The sequence below is a fragment of the Varroa destructor genome, unplaced genomic scaffold, assembly GCF_002443255.2.
Source record: "Varroa destructor unplaced genomic scaffold, Vdes_3.0 BEIS01000001.1, whole genome shotgun sequence".
NCBI lineage: Eukaryota > Metazoa > Arthropoda > Arachnida > Mesostigmata > Varroidae > Varroa > Varroa destructor.
The window spans coordinates 63526081-63542673 of NW_019211454.1; the positions used below are offsets into that span (position 1 = coordinate 63526081).

Genomic DNA, 16593 nt, shown 5'->3' on the forward strand with positions numbered 1-16593 from the left:
AGCAGACGCATATACCTTATTATAGTTACAATCAGTTGGCCCAGTCAGCTCATATAGTTGAACCTAATATTTCTCGCTGTACATCAAATTCACTTATATAAAGCACGGCTAACCTATATTGTGCGTTCGCATAATACTTCTAATCAAAGTTAGATTTTTTTCACGAATTTTCGCGGTACAGATGGGTGAGCAAATAGAAGGTACCGAAAAATATGTCCCTTAACTTAAATGCCAGGAGCTTTATTACCTGTGTTAGTCGTATGGGAAACAAAAAAGAAAGTCGCACTCAGCATACAGCAGTAAATGCAAAATATGTGTAGCCAATTTCCTCACACTCCAATATTGTCATAAAGCTACTGACGACCGCATCCAGACGACAGTTTTGAGAGGTGAAACGATGCAACGGTCTTTGCGGAGCCTATTGGAGCAACTAGAAAGCTTTTAGTGACCTCTTTACTTTTATTCAAATTGTAGCAGGCGTACATAAAAAGTATTCAGTTATTTTTTATCCACTATGAGAATAGTTGTAGTAGGAGTAGATTTCGGCTGCCGAAAAAGTATTGACCTTTTTCAGATTTCTCTTTGAACTTTTATCTTTATCTTTGAACTCGGATTTCTCGGGTAATCTGAGTCTGGTCGGGATCAGCGTTGGTGTTACTATAACACTAAAATTTACCAGCAGTAGATATAGGCGCTTTAAAGACGACTACAATCATTGTAAAAATTTGCCTATTCTGTGATTTCATTTCGGGAAAGGCTCAAATGCTCCCCAGGCCCATCAAAAATTGTGTTGTTTATGGCCAATGTGTGCCATTGCCCTGAAGAAGCGATGCGAAGATGGCTCAGTCATTTTTGTTTTGAAAATTTCGGTGTGGAAAATTCCTTTCGCACTGGTCAGCCAGCTACGGAACAAGATGATGAAATTATTGCGGAAGTCGAGCAAGAGCAATACGTGAGTAACTGTGATATCGCCAAGGAACTACACATACATCAACAAAGAATTTTGAACCATTTGAAGAAAACTAGCTATAAAAACAACTCGATGCTTGGGTGCCATCCGCCATATAGCCTGGACTAAACATTACATTAGCATCTGTTTCGTTCTCTGCGGAATTCCGTTAGAGGTATCACGTTTGCTTAAATGGAGGGATGTAAAAATCACTTGTATTTTGTTCTAAAAACTGTTGTTATAAGAGAAGTGGCAAAAAGCCATCGAAAAAAATGGTGCGTAGTTGGTTTAGTAGTAGTATTGTAAAGCATGAAAAATATGTGTTTCAATTTTAACATATACTGGTGAATACTTTTTCGACAAACTAATGATATCACCTAGTTTAACAATATATAGGGGTTACGTGGTACAGCTTTTTACATTAAGCCTCAGTGTCGAAGTGCTCTGTCTGAGGAGGATAATGCTTGGAAAATGCAGCAGGAACGAGATTATACGGCGCAAGAAGTAGCTGAAGCCATACAGTGATTTTTAAACAATAAATCCCAAAGCATGAGAAAAAAAGGGCTGTCCCAGGATGTGTGATTTTTCTATGTTCCTGTACAGGAAATATACAGCCATAACAATGATTGATATATAATGGCTACATACGGCTATATTAGGGCCATTGGCATGCTGCAGCCGATCACGATCAAGAGTATAACTTCAAGGTACCACGAATTAGCGCCAACTTGAAACGCTTAGGAGTCGCTCGTAATATCGAGGTTGTCCTTGCAGCAACCAGGATCTCCACGAATGAGCAGCTCCATACCAAGCATTGCCAAGAGTGGCACTGATATCGTTGACCTAACGTTTGGCACGGCGCCAGCGACGCAGTCCGCTTAGAGGATGAGGTCCACACATTTATCATAATCTGTGTATGGACGACAGCTAGCTGGCCTTGACTGTCAAATAGAAATAGTCTAACGCGTTATCACTGATTTTATTACTGGCTCCCATGTGAGTAGTAACAGCCATGCAGACGCCCATATCCAGAGAAAACCGGGTCTCGAGCAAGACAAACTCCGGGTCCATAAACATTGTCGAAACATGCGCCTCGTGTGATAAAGGCCAAATGTAGACTTGCATATAGAATTAAGCGCCTAACATCGTCATGACCAAATAGCTGGAATAAAATACAGATGTATTGAAGTGCGACTGGCCCTTTACTGAAGAATCCAATTTCTACAATGAGGCATCGCAATGTCATCGTAAGTAATAAAATTTTTCGACTCGAAATTTTTCTCAAATGCGCAAAGTTTGAATGTATAAACCGTATATATATATTTATATATATATATATATAAATGATCGTAGATATTGCCGCAAGTGAGCCATGACCATCAACTTTTCCAACTAAACTATATGAGCTTGAAGGCGAGCCTACATATGCAGGTGATGTCGACAACAATTCACATTATTAACACCTTAAAGAACCATATTACAGCGCGGATTACCGCAATCGTCCAGGAATATGTGGAGTAAGTCAAGGATTTAATCGGTGGAGGTTTTTAATCGACTCAATAATGTTACTTTGCCAAGTTAATTTCATAAATAATAGCGCTTACTGTAGTAATAATAATTATAAACTACATGAATTAGAACCAAAAAGAAGAAATTTTAGTCTAGGCAATATGTGTGCCACTATATATTATAGATATTTACCCGTGGTTATTATTCACGCATCAAAGCTACCCCTTAACTTTGCGACGGTTACTCTAAGATTGGTGATATTTTTGCATTCAGTGCTCTTCCATTCGATTATTAGTCGTAACAACGTGCCCGTTATGCTCCACATAACGTACACAGAGTTACAGGGGGTTTGGTTAGACCCCGCGGGAGTTGTGCAGAGCATCAGCTTCGGAAAAATTAGAGACAGGCCGCACGATGCACTAAACAGAACCAAAAGGATTGCTAACAGCCTATTGTATTCTTGAACGAGGCGGGGAGGTCATTCATATTTGAGGTACTTGCCAAACAAATACAAACCAAACATTTGACATGCAATGCAAAAATAGCCTAGAAAGAACGTATATCTCGTTGTGCAGTTAAGTGTATAAGATTGAATATGAAAAACTCGTTTTAGAAAAAGAAACTTAGAAATTCTCTTTTTCTAAAACGAGTTTTGGTGGTATTATTTTCGAAAAAATGAGTGCATGACGCGTTGTGATAAACCTGCAGGAGCCTACGGAAGCATAAAGACTTTCAATTTTTTACTCTCCCTGTTCGTCCTTTACTTTATTTTTTATGGCATTACAGTAAGGAATATGAGGCCATGGCTTACCCCATTATGCTATTTTCAAAATAACTTCGCGTGTTGTGTGATTGTTTCAGGTTATCTGACGTTTGAACCGTTCATTTCGTTTGCGGTAACCGTTAGATGGCTCACATGAAAGTTTTGAAACTCTAAACCATTTTGCTAAATTAGTGAGAAAGCGTAGGCGTACTAATTACTCATTTTTTAATTGTGGCAAAACCGGGAATCACTCTCGATCATTTCGTGCTCGTTACCATATGTTGCCCCAAAAATAAAACAACGTAAGTCCACCACTAAGGAACGGATGTAGTAATGTCTAGAGGCCAATAGTGTGATAATAGATAAACGTTTGTCAAAACACCGCATTTAATGGATCAGCCTAGTAGTCTATTTAAGAATTCTGAAACACGTGACATCGATGGGCCGTGTTCAATTCTACATAATGATTTAGTAGACTGAATAGCGTCGTCGCAGCCGCTGCTGCTGTTGTTATCGCGATCCGCAATCTTGATATGTCAGAACGAGAAGCATATGATTCACTAAACAAATAATTAGAATGATATTTCCCACTAAACGAAAATACTAATCTAAATAATACTTATTTTTATTTATTTATTTATCTTCGTTTATTCTCCTTCGGTTCCAATCGCTTACCCTTGCAAAAAGGCAGCCTTTATTTTCTTTTTTAATGCTGGGAGCTTCTTCCGCTTTTTCGATGGTGGTATATCAGCTCTCATTTCTTATCGCATTCAAACCTCTGACAATATCAAAACGCACTTAATACTTCGAAGAGAATCAAGCTTTATTTGAAAAGTCTTCTCGTCCGGCACTGGTAGTGATACGTGCTTCGGATTTTGTAGAAATGATTAATGACTTCGCCTGGAGAATGTTCTTTAATGAACTCAGCGAAGGCTTCGGGAAGTCGCAATGCCATGGTAGCAGGGCATGTTTTGATTATGGTTATAGTCACAATATAGTATGTATTTGATATCATATTTAATTTCTTTTTAAGGCATTTCGTCACGACACTCACTGAGTAAGTTAGCGCTACCGCAAATCACACGCACAGCTGCATTAGAATTTATTAATACATTCGAAATTTTGACCTGCGTCGCTGAATAACGGATTAATCGGCTAAATTGGATTTGAATATATCATTACTGTAACGATCTTAACGATCATTGATACGAAAGTGAAAGAAGGCTAATATAGCCATAAGGAATTGAATGACCATATTGGTCTATTCAATTGATTTTAATTCTATTTGGACATCGTTCGTCTAACCACATGGTTGTGAATGAATGTTGATTGATTAAGGCGGCTGCTCCTCAGTTTTGTCAACGTTCTCCTTCGAACCTAAATCCTCAGGTATATCTAACTTTAGTACATAAACACGTGATCATTGCATCATCATGGGTATCCACGGGTTCATGTTTCTATTGAGTCATTGAACTTAAATAGCTTCTGTTTAGCTTAATAAAATGTAATGGTATTTCTTATGACTGGACCGATAGGATTACTCGACTACGCAAACTTAAGCAGTCAGGATTGACGATATAAGGGTACTGGTAGGTTTCAAACAAGATTATATAGTTTGTTATAAAATTTCCCGCCCATCGTTAGATCTATATGAGTTACATGTTTCTGCTGTCCTTGTTTGGTACATCCGTGTAGATAATGCGGATCTGAAGTAACGTACATCTCAATAATCTACCATGATTTTCTTTCTATTTGAAAAGCGGTAGTTGTAATTAGCTCTGATCGCATTTGGAAGGTTTGACAAGTTTCATTCTCACTGTGCGATTTCAGCCTTCTCGTAATTTAACCTGACCACGATTGGAAGGCGCCGAGAATTGAAATTAGATCAACCGGTCTCGTGGCATCAATTTACGAATTTTAAGCTGAAGCTTTAGCACTGTCTAAATATTCCTGCTGTATATCCTTGCGGGTTCAAAATAATCGTCGATCTTTACCTTCATCCGAATCATGGATCGCAGAGAGGATTAATTCTCCGGTTGATCCACACGATACACATATCTGATTCCACCAAATTAATTGCTCTACAGTAGACCACTCAAGGTTAAGCTGAAAAGTAAAGGCTGACGTACTTTTACATAGCCCTTAGTAATTTTGTTTCCTCGATATTTTAAGAAACTATTTGATATGCATATATAACTAGACAGTATTTGCGGTAGCAAGTTTAACTACATCTTTGTTTTTTTTCTAAGGAAAGATAGAAAGTAGATTAAACTGCAAGCTACTTTAATAATCCTAACTTAGTTGAAGATATGAAGCGTGAATCTTGAGTTTTCATGCTCTTCAGTAGCTACAGCCATAGGAGCGTTCTAAAGCATGTGTCATACATTCCATACTAAGATTTGAACACCTATATCATCATCAGCGAAGGCTCTTGTATAAGCTGCCTAAACAGCCTTTGTTTCTGTGACATTACAGCTTGTGTTAAGACTCCAAACTTGATTTCATTAACTAAATTACTTCGTGCTTGCGGTTACTCACTTAGATGGCGTTGTACTTACATTGATATAAACAAATATCGAAAAGCTATCCGCTTTTTATTCCTCTTGGTTTTCGTCTAACGGTCTACACACTTATGCTCCGTTTGTGCGATGAAATGGCTTTAGTTAAAGCTTTTTAAAGTTTGAAGTGATCGATGCACATCGCAGCGATCTCTTAAGCTTCGCGCGCCATTTCGGCGCTGCTGAGACGCATGCGCGATTGACCTCACCACGATTCCTCTCCGCGTTGCCACCGCCTATTGTCGCGCCACCGTTCGTTCTCCGGTAAGCGCTTACAATTGCTCCGTCCGTTCACTCGTTCGACCCCGGTAATAGATATATAGGAGATCGACATGCTATTCTCCTAATCGCCTGGCTGGGTCAGCCCAGCCATCGTGTGTGCCGCTGTATGATTGATACATTGACTCCAGTTGAAGTATTCCTAGAATCCTTGCGCGTGACTCGGCTGTCGCTCACATCAAAAAGCTGGTACCTGAATTATATTTGGTATGTAATTTTCGTAAAAGAGAGAGTGATAAACTAGCTTTGTTGTGAACTGTGATTCATATCTGGGTTTTCGTCGTTTCGTCTGCTAACCGATTCTATATAATTTACGAAGGTAAGTGAAAATGTACCAGTGCACACAAGCATAGATATATTACGATGAACGACGGTTTACGGTTTGAGTTAACGACCCGATTACTTTATAAGCTTGAGCTAAATTTAATGCAAGATTTATTGGAATGTGCTTGGCATAAATACGAGTTGTAACATCGATTTCGATGTTTGATTAATTATTGCTCAAAAATGGGGTGGCGGTAAGCGATGTGGTTACATAATGTTTTCCGAGTTAATGATGAAGCGCGATTCCGTTAACATGTTCACTTTCGATTTTGCGTCGAAAACTTAAACCGCTTAGTCCAAAGCCAATATCAACTGATTATATCTGGACTTACTTTTTAAACGTCGGTTCTTTCCTATTCCACTTAGCGTTTCACTGTAGGCCGTCACCACTTACCGGGATCAGGGTGAAGCATCCTAATGTGTTAGTATACATTACCTGTATAATTGAACTTTTTCTTCTTAAATATGTGATGTACCTCTTACATATTGCACGTCGTAGTTAAACTGTATTTTCAAATTATTTTCTTCGATTTGTTTTGAAAATTACAAGATGCCGTAGACTAACATGGAGAACAAATTTTGGGCGGACTGTTGAGACAGATTCGTAGTTGTGACACTCATCGAGATTTTTACTATACCTTCATTTTAATTAACGGGAAAGAACCAGATGTTACTAGTTTAGGCCTCTGCATACATTGAACTTAGTGCGTGATAGCTTACAAAAGCATTTGAGTGAATAGGGATCTGAGATCCACTTCGTTCGATAAGCGTATAATTTTTAGTTAAGGATTACTGACATCGCCTTTCTATTGAATCTTTTCTTCTTGTTTAACAAGACCAACCGCGAAATCGCTAGTCCGAAAACCCGAGGGTAGTGTGGAACATGTTCATCATTTAAAGAGTCTATGCTTCGATTTCTAGATTGAGGGGATGGAGCCCTAGGACTGCTTTCATGTTGCTTCAGGGCCTCCATTCCTCCCCGCGGGTACCCGTCACACTGGTCTGCTACCACAGCCCTAAACACCTTTGACGCCACTGCTTAACATAGCTGAGGACCTATGACTCCATGACCCCCACTTCTTGGGAAGTTAATCTTGTCCTTCTTGCAGCTTTTTCTCTTACTGACCCTTTGTCCTCCTTAGCTCTGATCCTAGCTTCCACGACACTAGACAATGCATTACATTTCTCAGTGCCTTTCAATATTAGTGGGAGGATATTATCAGCAGTGAACCGCTGTGGAGCCGGAGTCTGAAGACTGTTACTGATCTCTTGGATCACCGCCATTTCAGGAAGCTGTTTGTCAGTGAAATCGCACAGCAAGCTCTCGGGCGAGCTTGCCTTGCCGATCTTCTACAAGTACTCTTCAGTACTCAACCGTATTAGTCCAGTTCACGATACCTAGAATAAGCTCCCCTGTTTAGTGGTCAGTCCAGTATGGGCTAGTGATTTCCACAGCGACAGCTGATGCCCACTCCTCCTGCCTGATGCAAAGTGTCTGCTCCCTTGTGCGGTTGTTTTCTGCTGAAATTGTACGATATCCACGACAAGTGCGAATCGTAAGCTGTCGCTGAGCGCTCCTTAGAGTCCTGTGATTCTAGTCACTCCGAAAACTTGTCTTTCGCCAAATGGGCCAGACGTACAAGATGATGAATTTCACAACAGGTGACAGCAGCCGTCTTGGCCTTAGTTTGCATCCCCAACCCGCAGCATAATCCTCGACAGGCGGTTGATCGCATTGGCTGCCTTCTAGTTACATAGTTGACATGCGGAGTAAAAATCAGCCTTTGATCAAGGATCACTCCGAGATACCTGATTTCCTTCTTCAAGGCAATGATGTTACCATCGGAAGTGACTGATTTTTCTACACCTCCTTCGATCTATTAGCAGTATTGCTCCAGACGTCTCCGAGGCTAGCGCCAAGCTCTTTTCCTTCATCGAGTGCAAAACGCGATCAAATGCAGTGTTTGCCTTGTGCTCGGTCTCCTCTGGCGCTATTGTGGCAACAACCACCATTAAGTCGTCGGCGTAGGCAGTGGTACTGACTTTTTCCGGCACTTAGAATTTCTGCACCCAAGGCACCACAATATCAGCCCCAGAATGGCCCTCTACGGCAAGTCCGTGGTTCCTTTGGGCTACAGATCTTATTTAATCAAGTTGAACTCGATCCTCTTGTTACTGAAATAGCCCGCTATGATCCAGCGTAAGTAACAGGATATCCCTTGTCGCTTCAGAACGCTCACTAATATAGTCCAACTGATAAAACCAACTTATCCGTCCAACCCTTTTTAGAGCCATACTGCTCCTCCGATAGAATGTTTTTTTTCTTATAGTTCCGCCGTCAGTCTCTTAAAACGAATGCCACAAATGCCTTGGCGGCAGTACTTAGTAGACTTGAAGGCTTGTATTATCTGAGACTTGAAGGCTTGTATTATCTGAAGTTTTCAAATGGTTTTCTCGGCTCCAGAATTAGCGCAAGACGCGCTTTTTTCCACTTTCGTCGTGGAAATCGACTTCTTAGTAACTTGGTAATTACATATCGGAAAGTGCTCGGCCTGTGTTTTTGCAGGGCTCATACTGCTTCCGGTAAGATACCATTTAGCCTTGGCACCTTACCGTGAGTCATACTCATTTGCCGCGGTGATGGTCTCCTGTTCTATTACTTCTGGGAAGTAGAGTTCTGCTTTCGGCATCTTCCTCTCTTTAGAGTGAGCATGAAGGGCAGAACAATGGAATCCCATAAAGATCGGCCAACAGAAGTGTCAGTGTGCATCCAATCTTTTTAATAGCAATTTGGTATTAGGAAAAACCATATATCCCTTTTGACCTTTTCGCATGCCATTTTTACTTTTTTCTCTATTTGATGCGGACTTGAAACTGCTTTCTGATATTAATGCATGCGTCGTGAGCTTGTTGAGCTGTAGGCGCCACGGTCTTTTTTCCAAGGTTGCGTCGCGTCGAGTTCTTGTTTTGCCTTTTAATGTTCTTGTTATAGTCGCCTAGCCCTATGCAGCTCTTTCTTGCTTTTGTAATCGTACAGTTCTACTAGTGCTTAGGTTTCTAGCGAGTTCTCATTCCAATTTGCGATTTTGGTGCTGCACCCATAATGTCTCTTGCGTCGAGATTCTGCAGGTCGTCACATTCCTTTGTTTTTACTTTCTTACAGTTAAACTGTTTAGCGCATCATCTTTCGCGTATCTGAGAGTTTTCCCTCGCATCTGCTTCTACGTGTGCTGCTATTTTAAAGGTGGGATTACAGTGATCGCTGAGGGATCTTTCTTCGTCCCTCAGTCGTCCGCGCGTGATGCGATCAGCGATTCCTTTGCCACACAGGGTCAGGTCCAGGAATGATTCCTGTCATTCCGGCCCTCGTTTACCATGTGCAAGTTTTTTTAAACAATTCATTAAAAAAGCTCCGCATACGTTGATGCGTAGTGTTACTGCCTCATTCGGCGGCTGCCTACGTTAGTTACAATGTCGCCATAGCCTTCAACCGTGTCTTTTCGTTGTTGTCGGTTCATCAGGCTTCCTCTCAGCGTGTCTAAAAAGTGGTCCCTATTTCACGTTAGGGGACTTGTAGCTGCAATATAGCGTATCCCTATCTGTGGCTGTCCAGGCGAACTTCCCGTTTATTAAGCTTGAATTAATTCTAAACCCTCTATTGCAGACCCTTATCCCGACATCGTCGCATTCGTCTTCTTCCTGGGAGCGAACTCCTTGTCAAATTCTCTTGTCAGGCAGTTGTGAATTTTCCACGTCACGGCAAAGCTTTCTAACTAGTCATGTGCACCGTGATACCTGCTGAGGTTGACTTGGAAAACCCGGAGAAGATCGAAAAGGTGTTGTTGATTTTGCTCTCCAGTCGTCTCATCTACCTGGTGAATGGTGATTTCCCGTTCTTCCTAAGTAGCCTCCTTTGTGCGATGCTTCTTTCTATTCTGGGTGTGACTGTTGGCTCCGTTTTATCCATCATTTGACGCTGCCGTGCGAATCGTAACTCTAGAAGTTTGTGTCGCTGCCGCGACCTTCTAAGTCTCGATTTTTTCAAAGTTTTGATACACTTTTTGGGCTTCGAACAAGAAATTAAGTTGGCTTAATGTCCTTTCACTTTGCATGCAGAGAATGTGGGACTATCCTGCGTGCAGTTTTTGGACATACATCCCTTAGTTCCGCACCGGCACTAAATGTTTTTGCCATTTTTTCCATCCCTACTGTCCCCAGCAAGGTGTCAAAAGTTCCACCAGTTGTAGCTTATTGTTAACATATATCATATACCATTTCATCTTGAAATACCTCTTTGCACACAGGAGGTCAGCCTCCCGTTTCAAAAGGTGAATGATTTCCCTCCATGTCTTGAACCGATTTTCCTTCGATGAGTTAATCTCGAGGTTTTCTATTTTCTTCCTGAGCTGCTCCACGAAGGCCTTGCCAATCTCCTCCATAACCGCTGTTTCGTACAGTTCTCGAAGAGCCATCGTAACTAGCTTCGGTGGGGTAACCTCTTTTGGATCAATTAAGCATTTTCCTGGATGCGTTTAGCCAGACTCTCTTTGTTTGCTCTTCTTGACTTCTGGCTTGTGGCCGCCGTTTTTTATATCCTTCGGAATCTCCACGCCTTCAGCATTGCGGTCAACCGAAGTCTTTAGACTTCGGAACAGAACTACGTAGCTTTTACTCGCTTGGTTCTTGGTGGTAATAGCTCCTATCTTTTCAGCCCTTTTGATCGCTGTCTCCGCTCTCTACCCTTTTTTTAGCGTTTAACGTAGAACTTAGCAGTATAACCGTTTCCTAGCGTAAAAGAGTTGTGCTCCAACACTTCGCGGGCTGGTTCCATCGGCATTTGCTCTCATTTCCTTCACGCCAACTTATTCAGTGCTGTTATTAGCTCGCTAGTGACCAATTTTTCGAGCGTGTTATCCGTCAGCCATGACACCTTGACAACAATACGATACCTAAAAGCTGGGATGCTCGCGTCCATTCGGGTCGTTCCTTCAATGTCCACAGTACAATGTGACTGCGGCTACCTGTCCGATTTCCCAGAATTAGCCCAGACTCGGGCCAATTCTGGCAACTGTGATTCTAGGCGTTAGAACGGCTTTTGGTCTTTCTTATCTATCCAGTCCTTCAAAATACGACTCCCATTTTCTCGGTCAGCTTGAACAAGCTTTGTACTCAATTCTATTTCATAGACTCGTTAATGACAGCAATTTCCTTTGCACTAAACAATTTTTTTGTGAGCTCGGTTGTCTTGTGGCAGCTTGTCAATCATTCTGGGTACCCAAATCTGAGGTTTCAATTTTCTACAATACCGAGTTCTTTTTCTTATAACCTAACAGTTGTAAAATCTAACATTTAAAGTTTTATGCATGATTCAAGTTGGACTATCATTATCATCAAGAATACACATTGTAATGATTGTAACTGTGATCGCATGCGACAACCCTTTTTACACCTCATCGTAAAGTTATAGCAGTATATATCAAATTGCTGAACAATTCTATTCATTTTAAGCTCTCTACTTGAAAAAATGCATGGCCGGCGTTGGCATCTTTAACGAAAACAATAAGCATATATAAATGTGGCCGTTGAATTTGTAGGGCGCACATCTTCATTAACAAGTGCGTCACGAATTAACTAATCATTTGTATTTTTTTTTTTGTAAATGGGAAAACAGATCTTCTAATTATTTTCTGTGCACGTTAAAGACTTCGTTTATTTAGGAGATGTTTTGAAAAAAAAAAACATACCACGCATTGCAGCTATTTAAGATGATGGGAATTTCGAAGGTTCAATTATAATTTGTGAAATACTCATGAGCATATCCTTTACTAGTAAGGACATTGCACCTAAAACCATATTCAGTAGTTATGTATATATGCTTAAATGAGGTCTTTCTGATGAGGGTAAAAATGGCAGATGTACCCAAACGAAAAATCGTTCATTATATCATAACTGAAAATTTTGCGAAATTTTCCTGAAGCTGCTCATTGTACAAATTCACTACGGTGGGTTGAGTTTGCATTTTGCATTCTGAGGGAAAATATTCACTGCTTAGCTGGCGGTGCCAGCTGTAAGTAATGATAATTGACACAAAGAATGAACTGACTGGTGGATGAATTTACACCGCATATTTACACAGGGATATTTGCTAGACGTGAAATACATATATAATAGAAACTTTTACTAACGAACTTCTAATAAAGCGTTAAGCCATCAAAGCCTTGCATAAAATTGGTTTTGAAAAACATCGGTGTTTGCCAAATGCGTTTGTACAGGAGACTAGTCTTTTGGCATACGAATAAAAAAACATTTTATTTATACAGGTTATGTGTATTATAAACGTATTGGCATATAAAAGCTTGTACTGATAAGCACTTGGTTAAATTATATAGGCGCGTTTACCGTTATTGCATTTATTTATAGTGGTTACTACTGCGTTCTTCACGCTTTCAGTTGCATCAAGAGAAAAGGGTAGTTCACAGCAACGTTTTGTAAAAAAATGTGGAGGCTTAGTTGATCCAGTAATTAAATACTCGTACGGAAAGTCGGTATTATTATATATGACATGTGATATTTTTCTTTGCTACATTCAATAATGTTTTGCATTTTTGCGGTTTTCATTTCAGTGAGTTTGTTAACAAAGTAAGGGCGATGTACTCGATCCGTCTTACAAATCGAAAAATGGCTGTAGGAGATCGCTTGCTCCAAGTGGCATTGGACGCTGATGGACTTCTTCCAAGTGACTTTTGCCTTGTTGCGGGCAAGGATGGCGGTCGACGTGCTGTGCATTCGTTTGTGTTGGCTGATGCCTCGGACTATTTTCGTACATTGGTAAGCAATAGTGAGTTTATCGAGTCACGACGTCGAGAAGCCGAATTGCCAGTTGACTCGGAAACTCTCAAGCTTATGCTTGATTGGGTCTACACAAGAAACGAAATGGTGATGAGTGTCGACCAAGCCGTTCCTTTGTACATCGCTGCTCAACAGTTCCTTCTTGAAGATCTCTCTCGGCCACTTAGAGAGTTCCTACTTGAAGGTGTGGCCGTTCTATCGTTTCTTGGGTCGGACGTTTTTCTCAACTTCACCCAACTTGATATTATGAGCCTCGCCGATGTTCTATTAGCCGAAGAAATGCGGCCATTTCGGCCAAACGTATTGAAACATTTGCACCGTTGGGTTACGCATGATCCGAGCCGTCGAATGGATTCCATATTTAAAGTCTACGATGAGCTGGCGCGGGGCGATGAAGCTGAATCAAACATGTACCTTTTTGGGGCATGGTCGGTCGAGTCAATGGACTCTTCGCAGGTTTTGTGTTTTCGTTTCTCCAACGATCGATTCGAAGAGCACACACTTATGGCCCCTAACTCACATTTAGCCGTTTGGTATGGCCACTTGCCGGACAATCTGTGCTTCATGCAGGATGGTCATCTTACAGTATTGGACGACTCCAAGGTGAAAGTGATCGACTGCTCCACTGGGCGCATCCTTCGTGAACTAGCTACACCGCTGGACTATGGGGATCGAGGTGATGTTGGACTAGCGCATTTTCAACGAGACCTCTTCCTCTGGATAGGGCTGGAAATATTTGTACTACAGGACGATGGTACGTTTATGGGGATTGCCATGTCGCGGGAAAAGATTCGCCGGATGTATATAAGACGATACAAGCCTGGTCTTCTAGATTTCATTATGCAAGCTGAGGTCAAATTAAATGATAATGAGCAGCCCATCTACGGTACAAATCCCATAATTGAGAGTCTACGAGATCAATGGACCGTTGTCGAGCCGGGATCACTTGATTTGCTACTACTTGGTGTCTGCGGAGGTAAAGCAATCATATATCGAGCTGGAGAGGTGCTTATTAAAACAGGCACCGAATTGCTGGGTTCGATACCAGTTCCTCTGCTCAAAAACGGTCACTCTATTGCGTATTCTAATGGGCAGGTCCTTATTGCTGGGCCGGCTACTGTCGAGGTGATTGATCTTCAAACCTTCAATAGAAGGAGCATTCCCTTTTTGGGACCCCGATACGCCAACCGAATTCGTGTGGAGACGATTACTGCACTACCAGGAGACTTGAACCAGGATTCAGCACGACGAACTTTCGGTAAATGCTGCCGAAAGGCATTGGCTGACGAAATGAAACGAAGTTGAGCCTTGAATGAGTTTTGATGGTACTTTTTTAAAAACGCTAAACAAAATTAAGCGTATAATATAGGCGCTAATTAATTCTAAATTCGTTTTTCAATAATCGGTTTTAAGGAACTATTAACTGAAGTGACTTACGTATACATATATTATATACGAGGTACTTCTATTAGTAATAAATTATTAAAAAAGTATTAGTTCATTAAATATTTATAATTGCCTTTATAATCCTGTTTTTCGGCTTATACTCGCAACATTATAGATATATAGTAGTCTCTCTAGATTTTGTCTGTTTTTCGCAAGTTTTTCCAGGAGGCTGACTTGGGACTACTTATGCTGAAAGCCTTCTCCTGGATGACTGCCGTAGTAATAGTTCGTACTCTTACTAAAACTAACAAGGTTATACAATTGAAAATGCCATTAGATTTCCGTTTCATGCAGCTCCCCTACTAAACCTTGAGCTAGTACTTATTGAGCACAAAAGTCCACCTTTCTTTGATCAATTTTTAGAATTACCTATACATGATAAAATAAAAAACAGATAAAGATAATATAAAAGTGACCGTTTCGTAACCGGTAAAAGTGCACACAGTAGTGCACGCTTTTCGAGCACACCTTCTGATTCAACATAGATTTTTGCATAATTTTAACAGGTGAGTTGCCTTTAGCAATAACCTGTCAGACGATTTTAAGCACAGTCGGGAATATTCACTGCAGACTGGTTATCCGTTGACGCGCCTCTAAGTATTTCACAAAGTGCGATTCTTTCGCGGGGTTATTGTTTTTGTCTCTCGAGAATGGTATCCTGACAAATTCTTTGTCTAGGTCATGACAATTACCGCGAATTGCGCGTCATTCGACCATTGACGTGTAATTCTGTTTTGATTAGTTAGATGTAAATTAATTTTCAGGGAGCGCTGTAAGGCAGCATAAAAGTGAAAAGAATCGCAAACAGTTATTAACAGTGCTTCCCATCTTCTTACATTAAAAAATACATAATGGTAAAGAATTTTTTTTAATCATTAATTACAAAAACGCACACGCTCAGCAAAAAGACGCCTTTGTTAAGGACTCATTGTACCTAACTTCAAATATATTTTGCCAGTTATTCATAACGGCAGCTTCCCAGATTCCACTTGGCTATGTGCATGAGTAGAGACGAAGCTCTTAACATCCGAATGTCATATTCATACTTTTAGATAGCAGAAGTTTATTTTTAATTTGCGTTGAGTTGCTTGCGAGAATGAGTTTATCATGGCAAATATAGAGACAAGCGTGACAAATTAATATCGGCAAACTCCGATGTCGCATTTATGGCTATGCACCACAAAATCATAAACAGACACCGTCGATAGCAATGCAAGGGATCGTTGGTGTCAAAAGTAACCCGGTGACGAATTAAATGGTAGAATAGTTGTAAATAAGTAAAATTTTTACCAATCAACTTGTGTAAATAAAGAAAGGAATGAAACGTGTGATACACTAAAAAATCGTGGTGTGTTTTTTTTTGCTAAGACTGTAATCGAAAAAGATAATTAAATTTTTTTTTATAGAACAAAAAAAAGAATAAAAATGTAAATTCCATTAGGTGGATTAAGAATGTATGAATGACATCATTCGATATCGTTTTCTAAAGCGTATCATCAAGCTAGTAAGCATGCAGGCATCAAGTGAATTGATCGATTAATATATACAGAAACAGACATTCCTGAAAGCTATCAACCAGTGGCTTTACAAGAGCACGAAGCCTTTTTATTAGATGAATGAAGCAATAAGGCAATTGGTATTCCTTTTCGACAGAGCGTAATTTCCCGGTTAGTAATTACCATATATATATATATATGGATATATATATATATAGAGAACTACTGCCTCGATCGAGCATATAAAAGTTACTGAAAAACATACGCGTATAGGCGAAATCCGTTTATTCTTTCGATACCCATTTCAAGCCCGTTTATCAAAAATAACCGCTATTAACGAACCAAATGATCACGATTTTAGGTTCCAAAAATTCAATCGTCGCTTAAAAATTACTTAGAATTTTCCTATGATGACTAGAG

General features: G+C 40.4%; 1 protein-coding gene across 5 annotated transcripts; it reads left to right on the forward strand.

Moving 5' to 3' along the window:
• Positions 1-1919: 1919 nt before the first annotated feature.
• LOC111255568 (uncharacterized) lies at positions 1920-16032 on the forward strand. Of its 5 annotated transcripts, XM_086978052.1 has the most exons (3): positions 6030-6265; positions 13006-14489; positions 14843-16032. In XM_086978052.1, exons 1-3 carry the CDS (start codon positions 6168-6170, stop codon positions 14848-14850), a joined length of 1590 nt encoding a protein of 529 aa, XP_086834178.1. In that variant the 5' UTR covers positions 6030-6167; the 3' UTR covers positions 14851-16032. The 5 variants fall into 5 exon arrangements, with proteins under 5 accessions (XP_022673392.1, XP_086834178.1, XP_022673391.1 ...); XM_022817657.2 differs by lacking the exons at positions 6030-6265; positions 14843-16032 and adding an exon at positions 1920-2196 and having other exon boundaries at positions 13006-14737; XM_022817656.2 differs by lacking the exon at positions 14843-16032 and having other exon boundaries at positions 6031-6265; positions 13006-14737.
• The last annotated feature ends 561 nt before the right edge of the window (positions 16033-16593 follow it).

What these genes read in the sequence shown, in the direction of transcription:
- LOC111255568 (XM_022817656.2), top strand. Translation starts at nt 6,168, where the DNA reads ATGATTGATACATTGACTCCAGTTGAAGTATTCCTAGAATCCTTGCGC. An exon ending in TGGTACCTGAATTATATTTG is followed by an intron (nt 6,266 to 13,005) that starts GTATGTAATTTT and finishes TTTTCATTTCAG; the next exon opens with TGAGTTTGTTAACAAAGTAA.